Here is a 21,690-nt window from a genome sequence, read left to right as displayed (position 1 = left end):
GTTGCACTTTCAAGTCACCGTCCTGACAGGCTGAAGCATCATCGTCCAGCACTGCCTAAAGAATGTTCTCAGTTTCTGCCCGTGTCAACGTCTCCCTGTTCCTCGGGGAACCCTCGGGGCAGGTGCCACAAGCCAAGGCGAAGGTAGGCAGCGGGCAACAACGCTGTCCCGACTACCTACAAGGAAACCTGACAGACCGACGGCAGCGAGCTGAGCAGGGCCGGCGGCAAGCACAGGTGGAAGGACCGGCGTGATGCCGGGGCTGAGGGACAGCTGGGGCACCACACGAACGGGAGGGGGCAAGAAGTCTGCGGTGCGGGGAGGCCCCCCCGCCATGGCGGGGGCCGTCACCACGGCCGGGGCCGGGCCGGGGAGGGGTTTCCCCTCCGCGGTTTGCGCGCCTGCGGGGGCTGTCGGCGCCGTGCCGTGTCGCCATGTCGCCCTCCGCGCTGCTGCCGCTGCTGCCGCTGCTGCTGCTGGCGGTGCCGGCCCCCGCGGCTGCGGCGGCGGGGGGCTGCGGGCCGTGCGAGGCGGCGCAGTGCCCGGCGCTGCCGCCGCGGGGCTGCCCGCTGGGCCGGGTGCGGGACGCCTGCGGCTGCTGCTGGCAGTGCGGGCGCGGCGAGGGCGAGGCGTGCGGCGGCGGAGGCGCTGCGGGGGGACGCTGCGCCCTCGGCCTCGAGTGCGTGAAGAGCCGCCAGCGCCGCAAAGCCAAGGGCGGCCCGGCGCAGGGACCCCTCTTCTCCTCCGCCGGCGGCCCGCCCGGCGTGTGCCTCTGCAAGAGCCGCTACCCGGTGTGCGGCAGCGACGGGCTCACCTACAGCAGCGGGTGCCAGCTCCGCGCCGCCAGCCTGCGCGCCCAGAGCCGCGGCGAGCCTGCCATCAGCCAGCGCAGCAAGGGAGCCTGCGAACAAGGTGCGGGCGGCCGTGGGGAAGGGAGCGGGGAGGGAGGAACTCCGTGCTGACGGACTTGACGGTGGAAAAGCCGGTCCCGAGTTCTCCTCGCGCTGTTCTGTCCCGTCGGGGTGCTTATCTACAAAGTCACGGTGATTTCAGAACCACCTTAAATGGACTTGAGAGTCCCGAGTGCTGAAGCGCTGCTGGCTAAACTTGGAGTGAGGCTTTAGACCAGCCCCAGAGGTGCAGAGAAACTTTGCCACTCTCTCTTGGCTTCCAGATGTGCTGTAACTACACTGCCTTCTTTTGCGTACTTTGCCTGCAGCTTGCGATTTCGGATGCTGTGACCTGGGACAAAAGGGTTGAGCCATCCAGGAGACTGTTTGCAGTCTTCCTGAGAAAAGGGAATGATTAAATGGATGGGGAAGCCACTTAAATGCAAAGCCAACATTCGCTAGCTTGCTTTTGGTTCAAAATGAACGCAAGCAGTAACTTCCCTGTAAGCTGCACGTGGCCGTTTGCCCTTGCAGCATTTTCAACAGGAGCTCGATTCTTGCCAAGCTTTTGCTAAGGGATGGTGCTCGAGAATGAAATTGTTCTGCTACAGAGACTTTACTAGAAATCCTGCCTTCTGAGAGTGCCTTTTGCTGGGAGGGAAGAAGGGAAGGAGGATGGGACATAAAACACTAGCTACTTACCAGACGTCTCAAGGACATTATTATTGCAGCACCAATGCTGTTTTGGTGGAGGAATGTTTCCATAAACATAGTATGTGTAGGGTCACAGCCTCCTCCTTCTCTGTCTTCCGTAACTGAGGCTAAATATGTATTGAAAAAAATGTTTCTGAGACTCCCAAGGAAAGTATGAAAGGCTGGGGAAAGATTGGGCTGTGCGCTTTGATTGCAAGTCTGATGAGGAGGGGCTGAGGGTGTTTAGTCTGAAGAAGACAAGGCTCAGAGGGGACCTTATCGCTCTCTACAGCTATCTGAAAGGAGGTTGTAGTGAGGTGGGAGTCAGTCTCGTCTCCCAAGAAACAAGTGATAGGTAAGAGGTCAAGTTGTGCCAGGGAAGTTTAGGAAAAATTTCTTCACAGAGAGGGTGCTCAGGCATTGGAACAGGCTGCACAGGGGAGTGGTGGAGTCACTGTCCCTGAAAGTGTTCACAGACTATGCAGATGAGACACTCAGTGACATGGTTTAGTGGTGGTCTTGGCAGTCCTGGGGTAATGGTTGGACCTGATGATCTTAAAGGTCTTTTCCAGCCCAGTTGATTCTGTGATTCTATTATTCTATGATGTTACCCATTAAATGCCTTGCGTGGGTTTTCACAAACCTTGTGCAAAACATTAGTCTTATATATTAGTCAGGAACATTGTGGTACAATGTTAACACCTGGAGGGAAGGAGCTTCAGCTCTCAGGCTAGTGTGGGATGAAACCAGAGCAGCCTCTCTCCAGACTTCTGGCTAGCATTTGGAAGGAGTCTTTCCTGCTCAGTTGCCCCAGGAGCTGTTCACAGCAGCGCTAAATATGTGTGCTGCTTGGGTAGCAGGGTGGCATCTTGCTGGTTTTGATGTGGTGTCCCTGCCAGCCAGCCGAAGTAAGCAGGTACGTTTGAGGGATGCCTGAGGCCACACTTCAGGCATGTAGTTGAGAAGAGGGCTGTGTTCTCACTTGTCTCACCCAAAGCCACCTGAGAGTTTGTGGCAAAAGAGCTTTATTGATACTCATATTGAAAGCTACTGCCCCAGCCCTTGGCTGCACTTGCCTGTGTCCACTCCAGGCTATGTGCTGGCTTGGCCTGGTGGGGCCTTGCCCCAGGCTGTGGAGACAGAGTTTGATGTGGTCAATGCAAACACAAGCTGCCAGGCAGGATGATAGGAGACCACCAACCCACCAGCCTCAAACAGCTCCCCCAAGACTTTCTCCATCCTCTGGTCATCCCAGCAGCAGCTGCTCTGAAGGGGGTCACAGTGCGGGACAGCCACTCCCTGCACAGTGTCCCTTCCTTGGAGAAGGTCCTTCTGGGGTGCAGATGTGCAGCATACGCCTTTGCAGGCTGTTGCTTGTTGTTTAAGAACCTTGCTGAGCATGTGGTTCCAAGCCACTGGCGGAAAGTCCCCTTGTCTGTCAGTCAGCTCTTCTTTTGGGTCCTGTTGCTGGGACTGCTCTGACCCAGCATCTCCGGGAAGGGAGCTGCAGGGACGTCAGCAGCAGTGTCGGAACTGGCTCAGCTTCCCTTGGCTGAGTGAACCTTCCTGGTGCCATGGACCTTCTGGTGATACGCATCGCTCCGTGGCTTGCAGTTGAGGCAGGGACTCAGCCCACACACATGTAGACATCTGGAAGTGTTTGTGTAGCCCTCAGGGCCTCCTGGCAGTGAGGACTGTTGGGTGGGGAGGGGAGGGACGTTGTAATCTCCACATGCATTTTGAAACAAGGGCTGGAGAGAACACCCATCGTCGCATCAGCCCCGCAGGGGAGAACCTCCTTCAGTATCTCTCCAGGTAGGAGACAGCACTCTTCTGGGTTTATAAAAGAACCTAGATGCTGTGGGAGTCAAAGAGTGGAAGTTCTGGCTTTTGCTATTTCCAACCACAATTGGATGTGGTCTTGAGGCACTGTTTAGAGTGGGATCCGGCGCAGGAAGACCACAAACAGACACGATCATTTGTGTGACAGCTTTTATGCAGAAAGAAGTCCTTGGGGGACAGGGGACTGGGACTTCTTGCTCACGGCAGATGGGCTCTGGAGTGTCTGCACACACTTGCTGGACTATCCTTTTGGGTCCAAGGGCAAGCAGCCTCTCAAGTCTGAGAAGAGAACCAGAAAAACCATGTTTGCAGCAGTGGATCCTAACTGTGTTCTTGTGTTTTTCAAGTGGAGCTGGAGAGGGAAGGCTTGTTTTGCGCATCCTATTTGAAAGCTGGTCCTCAGGAAAGGAAATGCAGAGCTCTGTCTGTCTGTTGGCCTTTGCTGTCGTCAGCAGGAAGGGCGGCAGCTGGAGATGGGGTATCCAGCGGAAGAAGGGAACACATCTGGGAACAGCTTACTGATAGATGCTCCTCCTCACCCACCCTAGTGCAGTGGTAAGCTGGGGGTGGCAGGGCAGGAGGCAAGACACAGACAGATGCAAATGGGGCAGACACTTGCCAGTTTATCCCTTTCTTGATTCCTGTCACTGTCTGCTCAAACCTCACCTCCCAGGCAAGGTGGGCATGAGGCTTAACCGCAGGCACCTCTTCTTCTGCCCTGAAATACATGCTTGAGACAGGGGTTGGCCAGAAGCAATTAAAGGATTTGAGCTCCTATTACTTGGTTAATTGAGGATGCGTTTCATACCCTCTCTCTTGCCTTGTCGCCTTCTCTGTCCCTTATGTACCAGGTATTCAGAGGGTCTGAAGGAGGTATACCTGTTGGGAGGGACAGTCCTGCTGATCTGTCATGGGCAACACAGTATAGGCATCAGTAAAGACACCTGGAAACAAAGCACTCGGTGGCATAATGCTTCAGATGCAAGCTACTCCTTCAGACCTGCATCTTTGCACCGTAGATGTACTTCAAATGGAATAAAAGTTTATTAAAATCGTATCTGACAAAGCTGACCAAATGCACGTCCAGTTGAGCTTTACATATTCATCACTGCCTATTGCAGGGTTTTCTGTGCGATGCTCAGCAGTTTTTGCTTGCTAAAAGATACTGCTCACTGTCTGGGAAAAACTTGGATGCTTCATTGTTGTTAAACAGCAGAAGGAAGGAGCCAGTTCTTGGCCCTACATAATTCGCCTTGACCTTGTCCTTGGGAGTCTTTTTCTGCTGCCTGTTTCCCAGACCTCTCAGATCTGATGCCTGTGTTCTTTGTACAAAAATAGTGAAGCCATGCAGAAAAGGTATTTCCTTTGCAGCCAAAACTTCCTGCTGGAGGGCCAAGAAAGACACAGTTGAGAAGAGCTTGAGAGGACTGAAATAACCCTTGCTATACCTGCACTTGCAGGTGCAGGGATCCAGGCAGTCCTTCCTGGAGTGGGGATCATTTGGAACAGCTGGAAAAAGGCTCCTTGATTCCCGACTTCTTGAGGCTGTCTGCCTGCTGTTGGTGCTGTGTGAGCAGTGTCAGCTACCTGTGTTTGCACGGGAAGCAGGCAGTGATGCTGTGGTGCTCCCTCCTGGCTGGGCTTGTGCTGTGCCCTCAAACTTCCATTCACAGCTGGCTCTGGGTTGGATCCCTGCCAGGGAGCCACTGCCTGCATCCCATCTCTACCCCAGCAGCCTCTTTGTAGCTAATCTGAAGCCAGGCAGGAGATGGAGCTGTGAAGTTTTCCAGCTGCTTTCCAGCATTCTTTAAATGGATTGGCCCTTTGCTCTCTGCCTACAAATATGCATAGCTGTGCTTGGGTCTGCTGCCAGCTCTCGCAGGTGGGGCAGGCCAGTATGCATAGCAGAGGCTTGATGGTGGGGCAGGTACAGTCAGTGATGCCACCCATCTGTGCACAGATGTTCAGAAAAGCCTCTTAGTGAGTTAATGGTTTCACTGAGATTAATTTATCAGTGCACACACTGAGGCTGTTTATGGACAGCTAGGACCTGGGCCAGGAGGACCGTGGTACCCACTGGCATACAAAACCAGCTGGCATAAAGAATTACAGTTGCATGGCTTAGCTCAAGCCAGGCGGAAAAACAACCTCCAAGCACCAACCCTCATCAAAAACCTAGCAGGAATTTTGGCATGATGATCTCTCTGAGCTGAAAAATACCAAGCACGGACTTGTTGCCTAACCAGCACAAGAAAGGAGAAATAAATACCTTCAAGTCTCTCTTATCATTAGCTATCAGCAAATACCTGCTTCAAGGAACATGTAATGACTGCTGGAAATGCTGCTTTATATTGTTGCCTCATTACAGCCTGAAGGCCTTATGGTTTGAAGGCCCTGATACTTGTTCTAGCAGAGTTGGGATGTCCAGGTTATCATGCTGTTGTCAGTCAAGCCTTTGTCTATATTTGTCCTGGGTTCAACAGCAGCAGTCCTTTTTCTCCTCCTTAGTACCTGGTGCAGTACTGTGTTTTTTGACTTTCAGCCTGGGAACAGCGCTGATAACACCAATAGTTTTATTTGTTGCTCAGTAATGTTTAGTCCGATCAAGGACTTTTTTCAGTCTCATGCTCTGCCAGCAAAGAGGGGCATGGGAAGCAGGGAGGAAGCAGAGACAGGACCCCTGACCCAAACTAGCCAAAGAGGTATTCCATACCACAGCACGTCATGCCCAGTATATAAACTGTGGGCAGTTACCTGGAAGGGCTAGATCACTGCTCAGTCAGGCTGGGTATTGGTTGGCGGGTACTGAGCAGTTGTATTCTCTCCCCTTGTTATTTCCCTTATCATTATTATTATTGGTGGCAGCAGTAGTGGTTTGTGTTATACCTTAGTTACTGAACTGTTTTTATCTCAACCCGTGGGAGTTACATTCTTTCCATTCTCCTCCCCATTGTTGGGAGCAGAAGGAAGGAAGAAGAGGGGAAGTGAGCGAGCGGCTGCGTGGTTCTGAGTTACCAGCTGGGCTTAAACCACGACAGTTCTTTTTGGCACCCAACATGGGGCTCAAACTCATAATGCTGAGATTAAGAGTCTGAGCTAGCCTCTCGTGTTCTTGTGCTCTCAGTTCTCTCCTGGTGGGAGGTGCCCGGTTTCTTGGCTCTCCACAGGGCTTAAAAACGGGCTGATTGACTTAGGATGGTGGTTGCCAGCTTCTTGTGGAGACTGACAGCCCCAGGGGCAAGTACACCACCCAAGTTCCTGCCACTTTGCCCCACCAGTGATTTTGCTTTCCTGGTGCCTCAGTGTCCCATAAAGCTACGTCTGTGCTGCAAAGGAAGGGGTGTCAAGTTCCCACAGGACAATTTTAAGGCAAGAAGCATAAATCACATCTGTTGTCTCATTCCATCCAAATTCAACTGTTGAGGCTTTCTCAGAAATATCTTACTTTGAGGGTGGTTTGTTTGGGTTTTTTTAATCCACTGCCAGAATAAAGCAGAAACAGGGGTTTAGAGGAAAACCTTCTGGGGGATGGCAGACTGCTGTTATCACTGACATTGGTTCTTCTTCTCCTGATACAACTGCCTTAAATGCGAATGCTCCCAACTCTTTTAGATACCAGAGAGCATAGTTCATATCTGATTGCATTTTGCAAGAAACTTTTCTGGACTGTGCTTTTTAGTTAGCAAGTGGCTAAGGTTGTGTCAGTTCTTTCATCCCATTCTTCCTTTCCTGGATTTTAAGGATATCCACATTTTATGAGTGCTTTCTTCTTTGTTGGGGAAAGAGAGATTTAGACAAGTTTTTGCTAAATCATCTGTGGCTGTAAGTGAACTGAATTCCCTAATTCTCCTGGGAAGCTGTTTTGGGTTTCTGGGTCATCTGGGAGTGGGGGTTTTGCAGCAGTGCCCTGCTATCCACTTCTTCCCACTGCAAAGCATTGCATTTGCAGGTGGATCTTGCCAGCATTTTTGTGCTGCATCAAGGGAGTTCATGGCAGAACGGAGCTGCACTGATACATGGTGGGGTTGCACCTTTTGCTGTGTACCACAGGGTCCTTTCAGATGGAGGGTGGAGTGGGGTTTCAGTGTGCTCCCTGCTTTCCCAGCACACAGTGCACTGGAATGTTGAGACAGAGGTTATAGGGCTGAAGCTCTAAGCTGGTATGTTTAAAAGTTCATCTGTAACTTTGGGATTTTCCACTGTTGTAGGAAAGCCACAAATTCTTCCTTTGAAGGCATTTAGTTATTTGAAACGGTTTTGGTTCATTGGAGCTTGAGTTTTTATGGTTACTGTGCTAAAATCTCATTAGAGAGGCTGTTTAATATATTACCCAGCAGCTCAGGGCCTCTGGGAGAGCACCAGTATGCCAGAGACTATGCAAGCCCCTCCACTGCCCAAGAAGATCCCATATTTCACCTGTGTCTTCATCCTCAATCATCATAGCATATCCAAAGTCACTAGGAAGGAATGATTACAGATCAGCAAATTCCTCCCCATGTTTGATCTTTCTGTGGCTGGAAAGGCATGTTGTATTCACAAAAATCCTTTGTTGGGCTGATTTTATTCAGGTTCATACTAAATAGGAGATTACCACATAACATGTCTAATCAGGTTGGAATTTTGAAAGCCCTCTTTGCTTTTCCATGCATAAACGCTGCCATACCTTGTTTCTGTGTCTCCCACCGCAAGCTTTTCACATTCTTTCTGGGCTTTAGCTCGTGGTCATCCTTGTGCCATAATGGCAGGGGGGGGTAGTGAAACTGAGCCAAGGGCACACAAAGAAAAGAGGGAAGATAGCGGCTCTGGATGTTGCAGAGCTTCCTTCAGTAGCTAACTCCATAGTGTTAAGATCCTACACCTGGGTTAGAGCAATCCCAGGCACAGCTACAGGTTGGGCAGAAAAGAGATTCACAATAGCCCTCAACATAAAAGGACATGGAACTGTTGGAACAAGTCCAGAGAAGGGCCACGAGGATGATCAGGGGACTGGAGCACCTCCTGTATGAAAACAGGGTGAGAAAGTTGGGGCTGTTCAGCCTGGAGAAGAGAAGGCTGTGTGGAGACCTCATAGCAGCCTTCCAGTATCTGAAGGGGGGCTATAGGGATGCTGGGGAGGGACTCTTCATTAGGGACTGTAGTGATAGGACAAGGGGTAACGGATTTAAACTTGAACAGGGGAAGTTTAGATTGGAAATAAGGAAGAAGTTCTTTACTGTGAGGGTGGTGAGGCACTGGAATGGGTTGCCCAGGGAAGCTGTGAATGCTCCATCCCTGGCAGTGTTCAAGACCAGGTTGGACAGAGCCTTGGGTGACATGGTTTAGTGTGAGGCATCCCTGCCCATGGCAGGGGGGTTGGAACTTGATGATCTTAAGGTCCTTTCCAGCCCTAACTGTTCTATGATTCTATGACTCTATGCTGCTTACAGAAGGTTTCCCTGTATCCATATAAAGTAATTTTGAAGGAAAAATACTTTCCCAGCAACTTCGGAGACTGGGGTGGGTCTATTTTCAGACTTGCAAGAGCTTGTGAGGGTGAACAGTGTCTGCCTTTGACTTCGATTTGCTGTTTTGCAGGGAGTGTTCCCAAGGGCTCAGCAATGCAGTACTTAGGAGGGCTGGCTGGGAACCAAACTGTTGCCCGTGCAAGCTTCAGCATGTGGTACACAGCTTTGTATGTTCATGGTCAGGACTTCCCATGCCAGAGCATACCCCACGGTGCTTAATATTTAGCTTATTTTTGCCTTTAATGACGTACCTGTAGCCCCCTTGATTTTATCACCAAAGTTACTGCTCTGCTTGCTGGGGTGTGATTAATCTGTGTGTGTGTGGACACCAAAGTAAGATCAGTGAGGACCAGCTAACCCTGAGCTGTGATAGAACATCCAGGTACCAGTGAGGGTGGGCTGGGAGATGCCATATCTCTGTCTGCTGTGGATGAGCAGAGAGGAGGTGCCCGGTGAAGGAGGGGTGTTGGGAACAGATGCCAAATGATAGCCTCATCCAGGAAGTCACAGGCTTTGCCATGTAACCACATAACAGCAATGGGAAGTCCTTTGCAGCTGCTGCTTTTGACATAATGCAGGATGTCAGCTCCCTGTGATCTGCAGAAGCAGCACAGCCTGTGCTTTTCAGGCTCATTTCACCTCTCCTGGGGTGAATAAGCTTGTTGGCTCTGTAAATAAAACCCCTTCCCAGGCCAGGGACAGCTATTTGTCTTACAAACAATGGGCAGAGCAGGGAGGAAATGCTTGAAGTGCCTGCAGACAGCAGCTGATCTCCATCCGCAGTCTGCAACTGTCCTCTTGGCCAAGGAGCTCCTGAGCGCTAGAGTAAGTGCTGGCAGGGACCATCCTGTACATCCACAGATCCTGTACATACACAGTGCTCCTGGCTCAGGAGGGGCCCAGAGACCACGCAGCTGCATTGGTGGTGGTGACCATTATCATTAGCAGGTGCAACCCATGAGTCCCCATCCTGAAGGAAGCACACAGAGAAAGATTCCCCTTTGTGGGCAGTGCAGCAAATAGAGCAGCAAGGCCTCTAAGATGCAGGATGTAGGATGAGGGCCAGTTGGCTCCTTGCTGGCAGGAATCACGTCATCTGCTCTGCACAGGGTGGGCTTGGTTCCAGTCCTGCTGAATGCATGGTGGCCTTGCTTCCTTCACAAAGACCCTGGGAGCAAGAGGGGTGACTTGCAGGAGGGAATGTCCTCACATCCTCTGAAGTCCCTGCAAGGCTCAGACATCCCCTGCTGCTCCTCCTGTGGCAGGTTGCCATATCCTTTGTCCATCTCTGGCTGCTTCAGGGGGCTGTGGGAGAGAGCGTGAGTGGGACCAACACAGACAGCACTCAGGTGCCATGTACCTGGGTGTCAGCTCACTGTGGTGGAGGTCCAGCTGCTGCTGTGGCCTGTCGTGATTTGACTTTATATCTGCTGACTTCTTGGCCTTTCTCATTTGTTTTTAGTGGAGGAAGAAGCCCAGCTCTAGAGTTTTGGCTGTCTGGATTCAAGTCAAATATCTCAAGAGACAACACTGACTCTTCCCATGACACTGCTGCATCTCCTGGGATGTGCATTCTTTCCTGACCTCAGGGCTGTGCCGGATAGAGGCAGAGGCATGTGAATGCTCCCAGTTCATTTTGCAGCCAAAGGCAGAGTCTCACATTCCTGCTGGTTAGATGAGGATGTACTTCCTGGGGGAATGGGTTTAAACTTGAACAGGGGAAGTTTAAATTGGATATAAGGAAGAAGTTCTTTACTATAAGGGTGGTGAGGCACTGGAATGGGTTGCCCAGGGAAGTTGTGAATGCTTCATCCCTGGCAGTGTTCAAGGCCAGGTTGGACAGAGCCTTGGATGACATGGTTTAGTGTGAGGTGTCCCTGCCCATGCAGAGGGGTTGGAACTTGATGATCTTAAGGTCCTTTCCAACCCTAACTATTCTATGATTCTATGATTCCTGAGATTGAGCTCTGGGCTGCCTCACCTATGTCCAGGCTCTGGCTGTGCTGTGGCTGCTGCGCAGAGCCAGCTATGAAGCTGTGCAGGCAATTCCCCATGCTAGCAGAGATACACAGCTTCTCCTCGACCAGGAGGTGGGCAGAAATTCCCTCTGTCTTTTTCTCTGCCAGCAGTTGCTGTAGGAAAATCCTGCTGTGATCTGCTCCTGGCAGTATGAGTGAATATCCATGGGCAGGGGGAGTCCGAGCCCTTGACACAGGGGGAAACTCAGTGGCAGTGAAGGCTGAGACGCAGCAGGTAGTAGATTTAGTGGTGTGTTGAATGCTGCCAGTTATCAACCAGGGAAGAATTGAGCCAGATCCCAGGAGAGCATAACGGTGCCTTAAAATCCATCTGGCTTTTTAAGTAAGAATCAGGATCTCTCAGTTTCTGTGGTGGAACATGGCGGTCATATGGGGTCTGCTGCATTTCTCCTGCCACATGGAGAACCCCAGCAACTGGTCATAAAGAGGACAGTGTCGTACGGGGCCAAATGTAGCCCTGTCTCTCAGGGACAGGCCTCAAGCTTTGCTCCAGGAAGAGCACCTTGCATGTGGAGGGTTCTGCATGGCTGGAGCAGAGGGCAGCAGCAACACCAGGCTATGCTGGGTGCACATCTGCTGGCAGCCCTTGCAGAGCACAGTGTGAGCTAAGCTGCCTGGGGACACTGGGTCTCAGGAGCTGCCCTGTTGTCCCTATTGCTCTTGAGACACCAGAGAAAGAACAGGAAACAGCTGTGCTGGGGAGCAGAGTGTGTGACCTCAGGTGGCCCCATCGTGTCCTGGGGATGGCACCACACAGCCCTGCTACTGCGCAGGGGCCAGGCACATGCTCAGGTCCCTGTGTTAGCCCCATGTTCACCCCATTGTGCTACGCTATGGTTGTACTCAGGGGAACAGCCCCCAGCAAGGTGTTTCTGAGAGTGCAGAGCTGGACATGGTCTGGAGGTACGGATCTGCTCTGGGCCACCTGGAGCCAGAATAATTTCAGTACCCTTCCACAGAGGAAAGGGTGCTGTGTCTCTAGCACATCCCTCTCTTGGCTAGTATGCAGAAATCAATGCCTGCAGCAGCACAGCCAGCAACAGGTTAGGCGATGGAATGAAACCCTTCCTAAAAACTGTTCTCAGCTGAGACACTTCTCTGGGATCACACCAGTTGCTCACGAGTGGGGAGCCACCTCGGCATCCCTTGGAATAAGACAGAGGGATGGCTGATACCCTCTGGCTGGTGATCTGGCTGTGTGGATCTGTGCCTAGATCCCAAGACAAAAAGCTGCCAGCTCTCTACTGGAAGGTGTTGGTGCAGTGGGATGCACCTGAAACCTGCTCCCTGCTGCCTGCAAGAAGGCTGCAGGGCAGAGTAAACACGTGGGGCTGAGATCAGTGCATGTTCAGGACCCCAGAAGGAGCATCAGGACCCCAGTCTGCTCCTTTTTTACAAGGCTGGGAATGAGCCATGATCTCTGAGCCAGCATATCCAGGGGCTTCAGTTGGGCTGGCTCTGGAGTACTTGTAGGAAATGCATTCTCCTCATGGAGCCTAAAGGGAGCTTCAGCTTCTGGTTACTCCCTGCATCTTCGGATCAAAACGGAAAAGCTGCTGTGTTCTTCAAGCTATCAATAAGTGGAAATAAACACTATGTGCTCCTTTGGTCTGCACTTCTTATTGTGGGGAATTAATAGCTGCATTTTGCAAAACAGCCCCACTGAAGAGGGGTTGAACAGAAAAGGCCATTCTTCCCTTCCTGGTATATGTCTCCAGCATTTCCCAGCCTGAGGGGTAAACATCTCCAAACAGATCTGCAAAACAGCTCTGTTCCCATCTGATTTTGGAAGCAACTCACTGTTTAACCAGGGGTTGGAGCTCTCTGGGGAGAAATGGAGCTTTGCATTCACCTGGTCCCTTCCCAGCTCCCTCCAGTCAGCCTCCTTCGGCTGAACACTGCACCCAGGTAGAACAGGAGCAGCACAATGCAGAATTCTGCTAGCCAGCTGCCATAGGCTTTGCTACTGATTGAAATCAGACTGGAAAAAAGGATGCTGCAAAGCTGGCCAGGTGACCCAAAAGAGTGAGTAGGACCCATCCAGCTTCCCCAAAACCCATCAGAAGTGATTGCCCCCACTTAAAAGGCTACCAAGGAGACATGCTTGTTGTCACATGGTGCTTAAAAGCATTTCTCCCTTTTTGCAGGACCCTCCATAGTGACCCCTCCTAAGGACATCTGGAATGTGACAGGAGCACAGATCTACCTGAGCTGTGAGGTTATTGGCATTCCAACCCCTGTCCTCATCTGGAACAAGGTAAGGGCCCTGCTTGGAGCAATTAGAGCATTGCAAGCCTGAGGCAGCTGAAACTGCCTGGTAAGCATAAAGGCCGTAGCAGATTCCTCCTTGGAAACACTCATCTTTGATGAGTTCTCCCACATGTGCAGTTCTGTCCACCCCCAAACATCTGGCTTTGCTTAACCTTTAGTCACTGCTTTCTCTAAACTCTGTCTGATCCCGAGGCAGAGCAGGACTTCTGCTTGTCTTGGTAGCGCCTGTTATTCTGAGCATGCCAGGAATGTTCCTTGACCTGCCATCACCCTGCTGACGGCAGCGACTCCGGGGTGTCTGGACACAGGTCGCCCACATCAGGAGCAGGAACCACATGGGGCAGTCCTCTCCTTTAGCTGGCTGTATGCTGGTTTTGGCAGTGTTGGTAATGTCTGGCTTAGGGCAGGGCCAGCACTAGGCAAAGAGGGTCCCAAACATAAGGCTAAGAGACACTGCATAGCCCTGTAGCCTCTTCAAATGCCACAGGTTTGTCGACACGTGGGCTGGGTCTTTAAGATGAAGCAATACTACTTTGAGAATATGGCCCAAATATTACTCTGTTCTGAAACAGCAGGCTTTATTCATAGTGCTCCCAAAGCAGACTCTTGCACGAGCATACAGTGTAGGCATGTTGTCTCAAGCAGGATTTTCTGCTTATATACAAGCAGATGCCTTGTTTACACTGACTCTCAGTGCTGATCTGCTTTTTGTGCCTCTTCCTCATGGCTGAGACTGCTTGACCTGGTGATAACAAGGGCCGAGCACCACTTATCCCACGCTCTGCTCTGGGCTCAGATACAGAGCACTGGGGAATGACTGCACTGCTGCTCTCACGGATGCTGTGCCCACCACGAAGGACTGCCTGGTTTGCTGCAGCAGAAGCCTGCAGGGCTGTTGCTGGCCTGTTGGGAAGAGGATAGATGCTCTCCCTGCATCCCTATCATCTAACTCTCATGTGGGGAGAGCCCATTCTAGGAGCAACATGCAGACACTCAGTTCTCTGCTATTGCCACTCTAAAAAGCCTGATCATCAGGAGTCTCTCCAAACAAGGATCGCAGTCAGCTCCAGCTGTCCCTACAGTCCCAAGCCAGAAGGTAGCTGCTCCAGTCTGCTGCAGGAATCCAAATCCTCCTTGTTCAGCACAGATATCATTCGATGGGTTAAACACTGCCTTAGGAACATGCACCCAAGTTCCATGAGACCAAGTTTGTGCAGGGCATGTCTGCACACCCCAGAAGGCTGTGCTGCTTTACTTGTTCCTATTGAGGCAAAAGGAATGCGGACTCAGTGTAGACACTGAAGCATTGGGGTAGTGAGGCTGCAGTACACAGAAGGTGAAATGCTGGCACTAGAAAAAACTGGCACCTGCCACTTGTGTGTGGTACTGCACAAAACACATTCATTCATGAAAAAGTAGTGCTGATCTTTCCTGTATGCAGGTGTGGTCCTAACATTTCTAATATAAATTAGCCCCAAAACTCTTCACCCTCTCTGCTCTTCTGTTTAGATAATTCGGGGTCAGTATGGTGTCCAGAGAATGGAGCTTCTGCCTGGAGACCGGGAGAACTTGGCTATCCAGACCCGAGGGGGCCCCGAGAAACATGAAGTGACTGGCTGGGTGCTTGTAAGTACTTTATGTGTGCACAGAGAAGCACAAACAGCACAAGTGCAGGTTGCAAACAGCCCATGCACAGAGAACAGCACAGAAGTCACATGGCAACAGGCAGGACATCTAAAGGAAGATAACGTGTGTCTCACCATTGCAGTTTTTCACCTCTGTCACACACAGCAGAAGCATGTATTCTATGATTGGAGAAGGCTAGGCTTAAGTAAAGGATCTCCTTTCCATATGTCATTCCTTTTCTGCTGCCATCATGGGAAGGAGACCCTCACCATGTCTAGGGAGGAACTGGTACAGATGCCTGAGAGTAGCACAGCTCAGAAGCTGTCAGCTCTCACTCAACAGACCTGGGCTACAGGAGTACCTGCAGGCTAATCGGCACTTGCCACACATCAGGGGGAGCTGCTGTGCATCCCAGTAAGGGAACTGCAAGTATGATGGCTCCCAGAGCAGGGCAGCACAGGTTAGGGTGGTGGTTCCCACACCATTTGCAAAAGCAGAGGTAGAAACAAGGGAAAGGAGGTGGGAGCCACCGAAATCTGAACCAGGTTGTTTAGAGCAGGCAGAAGCAAGCATGTTGTCAGTGTGGTCCCTCAGGGTTAACTCTGCTTCACACAGCAGATACCTTAAAACAGAAGCACCTTTACCTGTGCACAGGATGCTTACTGGGGAGATGTTTCTTTCTCTAGATATCTCCTCTGAGTAAAGAGGATGCTGGAGAATACGAGTGTCATGCATCAAATGCCAAAGGAGAGGCAACAGCTTCTGCAAAAATCCACGTTGTGGAAACTCTGCATGAAATAGCTCTGACCAAAGGTAGGTAATATGGTTGGACACTCTTCAGCTCTTTCCTCTCAGAGTTTACTCAGTTATTTGGTACAGAAGGACCACCTCTGTTCAGAACATTCCCCGCAAATGTCAGCTGCCAGAGCTCTCAAGGGATTTGTTCAGTAATCCCCAAGTGCTGCAAAGTACTGGATATTAAGATACCAAATTAAACCCACTTTTGTTTTTTTGGGGGGGGAGGAGGGGGGGTTTAGAAAGCAACTTTCAGTGGTTTTCCAGCCCTAAGTTTGTATTGTCCTGCCCATCTCTCCTGGGAGGAGTATTGTCACAACCAGTCCCAAGGGAGAGGGGAACTTAAAACACTTAAATTCCTGCCAAGTCCCTGCACCTTCTTATTCTTTATCATCCTGGAAACATTCCAGTCCCTGCCATTCTCTCTGCATGCTGGAGTGTCACACCAGGGAGGGGACAGATAGGCCACAGCAGGCCTTTAGGCAAGACCTGAAGCTTTTACATTCCAGCCCTCAGCCACATTTCAAACCCAGGTCCTCTTTGCCAGGTTGCATGCAAAGCTGATGGCAAGCCAACCACCCTTATTACAGCTGCACAGAGGATGGCTTAGTACCACAGCCACACGTGCTTCAGAATAAATCCTGAGCTGGCATAGTAACTGTAACCATGCCACAGGCACTGGGAACAAAGCATCCAGCTACGGAACACTGCTGCCTAAATCCACTTCTGGACATAGTCCTTAGTTTTAATCCCAGTAGCTTTGTCCAAACTATATAGTCTTGACTTTCTATATCCTTATATCCCTGAATAGATGAAAGACTTCCCTTAGGAGAACATTAACAGCACCTGGCATTGAAATAAAAACATAAAATGAATCACAAGATTGCTTAAGCACAGGAACTTGCTAAAAGGTTTTTAGCTAGTCTGCAATCCCTTTTCAAACATCTTATTTATAGATGTGAATGAAATTGGGTTTTACTGAGTTGCACCATGAGGAGCACACTTATACCCCAGAACAGATGATGTTCACTTCCCCTCTCACAGCAACAATACTGCGAGGTTGTACTACTGCATGTATTGCCTCATGGTTTATTTCTTACATGCACACTGTGTTACAGCTGTTTCTTTTCAGCTGTAGAAAAGCTCTCAAGCAAGCATGCCGTAGCTAAGCAATAAGCTGGCAGTAAGCAATTAAAGGAAACTGATAATGTTAATGGAACAAACTGTCAGACTCCAAAGCGACACACTGTGCAGTTAGGGAGTCTGTGTCCAATGTCCAGGTGATCTCAGCTCAGAAAAATGCCATCTCTTACCATCCCCCTGCTGCTGTGGTCCTGCAGTAGGGAGGGAGGAAGAGAGAAAAGGAGGGAGGGAGGCGGGCAGGAAGACACGCTGCTACTGCCCAAGTTGTGCTATCACCCTTGGAACAGTGCAGAGCATAACATGTTTTTGTTTTTCCACAGATGATGGTGCAGAGCTGTGATGTGAGGACTTTCACTTATGCACAGTTTTAAGTTAGTATGATGGAAAACTGTACCCTCTGGCTTTTTCTAGCTCACTAATCATCCCCTTGACCCCCTTGCTCTTTGATAACCAATTTGCTTGCACACTTCTTTCACAAATACACAAATAAAGGAGATTCACAACCCTGATTACAAATTTTAATTCTATTTACAGGAAATAAACATATGTTTGAAGAGCACATAGCAGACGAGTAAAGCTGTAGTTTAAATGCAACCTACACAAAGTGAAACAAAACCTGAGCACTTCAGTCTCATCATTAAAAAAAAAACAACAAAACCCAAACATTTTTAAAGGCTAAACACTCATCATACGAGGTGCAATACTCATAGACATCAGTTCTTGGAAGAGGAGTTTGCAGGCATAGGGCATCCGAACCAAAGATATCTGAAAGAGATTTTAAAAGGCTTGTGATAAGCACTCCTAAAACATCAACTTCCACCACCCTCTACACAAATAACTTCTTGGGGTTTTGCCTCTAAAGTGCCCCTGAAGTTATGCATTAAAGCATTTAACAGGAATTGCTCACAGACAGTAACAAAGCAAGAGGAAAGCTGAGACTACCTATAGAGGCTACACAGAAGCTATCCGGATCACACTTTTAATGTGAAAACCTGCAGCCGAGGGATATGATCCTAAACAACAGCTATTTAACAAGGGAAAATGTGCAAAGTGTGCCTGATGTGCAGTAAATGTAGTGACGATTTCCAGCACACATCTCTTCAGTAACCTCAAGGCCATTTTAGAATTGCAACAGTCAGTCCCCAGCACAAGAACAAGCCTATTTAAGGCAACTATTTTTATCTCTGCTACTTTCCCTCGACATAGTTCTGTTACCAAGCACACACTACAGAGCTTTTTCTCTATTAACAACAAAAAAAGTGCAACACAAAAGGCCTCCCATAGGGACTGAGCTCTGCAAGCATAAATATCTTCATGGGGACTGTCAAGGGCGATGGCTCTGAATTCCTGATTCTGAGGTTCACTCCCAAAAATAAGCTCTCAAGTGTCTAATTTTAAAGTCTCAGAAAACTCCGCACTGCAAAACACTTGAACAGCATTTCCTGCCAAGTGGCACGCCAACATTGTAAAATTAATAACAAGACATTCAAATTAACTAGGATGCTATAAACACTTAAACCAGTTACGAAACTAAAATAGCAATTGTTCTGGTGCTTCTTTAAATATTTACTTCCCTATGCTCCTGTTCACCCGAGCAGTGTTTCCTCTCGCCCGCAAAGAGAAACAGTGGCTGATGAAAACCACGCCTACCTGAGTTTTATTGCGGCATCCCCGGCATTCGTAGGTGTGAGTCCTTGTGTTTGCAATCGCCATGATGCCGCAGAGATTGCAGACATGGACTTGGTATGGGTCTGAAGCTTCAAACAATCGCTCTCTCAAGAACTGGGCTGCTCCATGAGCTATCTGGCAATCTCGTTCCATTTCTCCAAAACGAAGGCCACCATCCCTGAAAAGAGGAGAAAAACAAAACAACTTCTGAGTTCACTGGCAAAATACACCACTTCTTGCTGGTGAACAAGTAACTTATCAGAAAAACCACAGCAGTATCACAAGGTAGAAGCTGTGCAGTAATTTAACACCTCAGAACAGCGTTAGAGAGAACGTGAACACAGTAATTCATAACTGCTGCAGAGCAGCAGAGCATTTCTAAAGCAGATGTCAGACAGCTGACAGCCACAGCACAACCACATAGCAAAATGAGGTAAACATCATTCCCTTCTTATCTGTGGTAGGTTTAACCTTGGCTAGCTGCCACATGCCCATCAAATAGCTCTCTCACTCCCCCATGTCAACAGGACAAAGAGCAAAAATAAGATGGGAAAAGCACATGTGTCGAGATAAAAAACAGGGAGATCGCTTACTAATTGCCATCACAGGCAAAACAGACTCAGCATGGAAATTTATTTATTGCCCATTAGAAATGGAGCAGGATAGTGAGAAACAAAAGACAAAACTAAAAACATCATCACTCCTACCTCCTTCCCAAGCTCAACTTTACCCTTCATTTCCAACTCTCTCCTCCCCTCAGTTATGGGGGAATTACAGTACGTAACAGTTCCTCTCCACCACTCCTAATTCCTCACATTCTTTCCCTGCTCTAGCACAGGGTCCCTTCCCAATGGGATGGTCCTTCTAGAACTATTCCAGCACAGGCTCTTCCCATGGGGCCCACAGTCCTTCAGGAAGAGATCACAGCTCCTGCCAGGAGCCTGCTCCAGCATGGGCTTTCCACAGGCTGCAGCATGGATAGCTGCCCCATGGGCTGCTGTCAGACAACATGCTTCACCAAGGTCAGCATGGCAATCACCTCCAGTGGCTGGAGCTCCTCCTCCTCTGACACGGGTGTCTGCAGGACTGTTCCTTTCACATTTTCTCACTCCCTCCTCACAGCTACTGCCCAGCGGGTTTTACCCTTTCTTAAAGGTTGCTGATGGGTTCAGCTTTGGCTAGAGTGGGTCTGTTTGATCCAGCTGTAAGCAGTTATGCCTAGCGCAGGGCAACAGCTGGTCCTTTCTCAGAGAGGCCACCTCAGCAGTACCCCTTGCTAACCAAAACCTTGATACTGCACTCAACACATCAGCTGAACACATAAAAATGGATGGCTAATTGGGGTGAGCTAATTCAGTTCTAGCTGCAAAGTTGAGGCAGTTAATTTTTTAGGGGTAAAAACTTTGAAGAAAAAGAAAACACTGTATAGAAACTAATAAACATCCTTACCGAGATCTACCCTCCATGGGCTGTCTGTTAAGTATCTGGATAGGCCCTCTGGCACGAGAATGGATTTTGTCATCTACCATGTGCTTCAACCGCTGATAGTACGTAGGACCAATGAAGATCTGTGATGTGATTTTTCGACCAGTGAAGCCATTGTAGAGAACCTGAAGTAATCAATGCAATTACTGAATCACAAGCCCTCCTATCCACCAAGTGTATATTAAAAACATCACAGTGAAATGATACTTTGATTATACCTCATTTCCTCTTAGATGATAGCCATAATCTGATAAAAGATTGGAAATCTTCTGCACGTTGACAGCATCATTAAAAGGTGTCGCATCACCAATCTCTCCTTTGTTTGCAGACACCTATGGAGGTTTGCAAAAGCCTGTCAGATTTCTGAATTTCTTTCAGACAACAGTAAGCTTTTTCAAACAGTTTTTAAAGAACTTGAGGTACCATGCCCATGATAGTGCCCTATCTTGCCTTGTTTATTAACTGCACAATTTATAGCAAGATTTTAACAAAAACAAAGTATCAGCAATTTTGCTACTCCTTTTCCTAGGTCACAGGAAATGTATGGAATAAAAGCAGCATTTTTATAATATATTATTTTTATAATATATTTTTCTAATAAAAGGATCTTCAAAGATGGGAGAGCACACTGTAATCTGACTTGCTGAACAAAATTTACCGGACTGTAGGACTTCTCCAAGAAACCTGCTTTTGCTATTGTAACTGGAAAGCAATCCTTATTTTCTAGTGGATTAACACCTACCTACCAGGGAGTAGTATCTTAAAAAAATACCCCTGAAGTTAAAAGAAAAATCATATTGCTCAGACATACAGCATAAAAGATTCTTCTTACCTTCCCCTGGAGACACTCAATCAAGTGACCAATGGTCATACGAGAAGGGATGGCATGGGGGTTGATAATTATATCAGGGGTGATGCCTTCACAGGTGAAGGGCATATCCTAGAACAGGGAAACAGACAGTCAGTACATCCCAGAATATCAGCTTTAAGAAAAGCAGTTGCATGGCTTCAAATAAAATCTTTTAAAGCATTTCAAAGGTACTAAGTACGACATAAGAAGCAGCTGTGTCTCCTTCTAAACATATTTTAGTTAACTTTAAGTCAATATACTGCACATGAGTAGATATTCTACAGACAACTCGTTTAAGGCAGTTCCAATGCTAAGATCATCAGAAATAAAAAGTTAAAAAGTGGGGAAAAAAAAATCACTACCTCTTGCCTGTACTGGATACCACAGGTTCCTTTCTGACCATGTCTGCTGGCAAATTTATCTCCAATTTGTGGGATTCTCACAGAGCGTACCTGTAAGCCACAGGAAAACATTCAGTAGGTAACTTAAATATGGAACAAAACTGGTTAGAAGTAGTAAGCACACATGCCAGTGCTCACCCTGATCTTGCAGAACTTGTATCCTTCCTGGTTAAGGGTTACCATGACCTGATCTACAATGCCAGTCTCACTAGTTCGCAGGAAAGTGCTGCAGTCCCTCTTTGTGAAACGTCTGTTGGTGCTTTCCAGTTCATCTTCATTCTCTGGCAGTGTCACTGTTTTGCCAATGATGACATCGTCCCCAGACACACGTACCCCAGGTGCTATCAAACCATCATCATCAAGTTTGTCATAGATTGCATGTCTCATACCTTGAGGGAAAAAGGAAAAATAAAAGTAGGCTCCCAAACTGTTCAGCATACTGGACTTGACAATCAGCACAAATTGAACAAGCTTGCTTGCAAC

General features: G+C 48.9%; 2 protein-coding genes across 2 annotated transcripts in view; one reads left to right on the top strand and one right to left on the bottom strand.

Annotated features, from left to right (window-relative positions):
• Positions 1-419: 419 nt before the first annotated feature.
• IGFBP7 (insulin like growth factor binding protein 7) lies at positions 420-17,312 on the top strand. Its single transcript, XM_061477235.1, has 5 exons — positions 420-912; positions 13,116-13,225; positions 14,749-14,865; positions 15,552-15,678; positions 17,124-17,312. The coding sequence occupies exons 1-5, from the start codon at positions 435-437 to the stop codon at positions 17,141-17,143; spliced, it is 852 nt and encodes a 283-aa protein (XP_061333219.1). The 5' UTR covers positions 420-434; the 3' UTR covers positions 17,144-17,312.
• Positions 17,309-21,690, bottom strand: part of POLR2B (RNA polymerase II subunit B) — a 19,367-nt gene continuing 14,985 nt past the window's right edge. The window contains exons 19-25 of the mRNA XM_061476998.1: positions 21,346-21,596; positions 21,169-21,258; positions 20,789-20,896; positions 20,175-20,288; positions 19,921-20,081; positions 18,454-18,649; positions 17,309-17,568 (exon numbers count right to left, since the gene is read on the bottom strand). Coding sequence (XP_061332982.1) covers positions 17,479-17,568; positions 18,454-18,649; positions 19,921-20,081; positions 20,175-20,288; positions 20,789-20,896; positions 21,169-21,258; positions 21,346-21,596 — 1,010 coding nt within the window. The 3' untranslated portion in view covers positions 17,309-17,478. The remainder of the gene's footprint in view (positions 17,569-18,453; positions 18,650-19,920; positions 20,082-20,174; positions 20,289-20,788; positions 20,897-21,168; positions 21,259-21,345; positions 21,597-21,690) is intronic.

Source organism: Pezoporus flaviventris, unplaced genomic scaffold, assembly GCF_033815535.1.
Source record: "Pezoporus flaviventris isolate CSIRO_AGI_PZ_B2104156 unplaced genomic scaffold, CSIRO_AGI_Pfla_v1 ptg000002l, whole genome shotgun sequence".
Taxonomy (NCBI): domain Eukaryota; kingdom Metazoa; phylum Chordata; class Aves; order Psittaciformes; family Psittacidae; genus Pezoporus; species Pezoporus flaviventris.
This window is presented reverse-complemented; position numbering and strand designations above follow the sequence as displayed.

What these genes read in the sequence shown, in the direction of transcription:
- IGFBP7 (XM_061477235.1), top strand. Translation starts at nt 435, where the DNA reads ATGTCGCCCTCCGCGCTGCTGCCGCTGCTGCCGCTGCTGCTGCTGGCG. An exon ending in CTGTCCTCATCTGGAACAAG is followed by an intron (nt 13,226 to 14,748) that starts GTAAGGGCCCTG and finishes TCTTCTGTTTAG; the next exon opens with ATAATTCGGGGTCAGTATGG. An exon ending in AAGTGACTGGCTGGGTGCTT is followed by an intron (nt 14,866 to 15,551) that starts GTAAGTACTTTA and finishes TTCTTTCTCTAG; the next exon opens with ATATCTCCTCTGAGTAAAGA.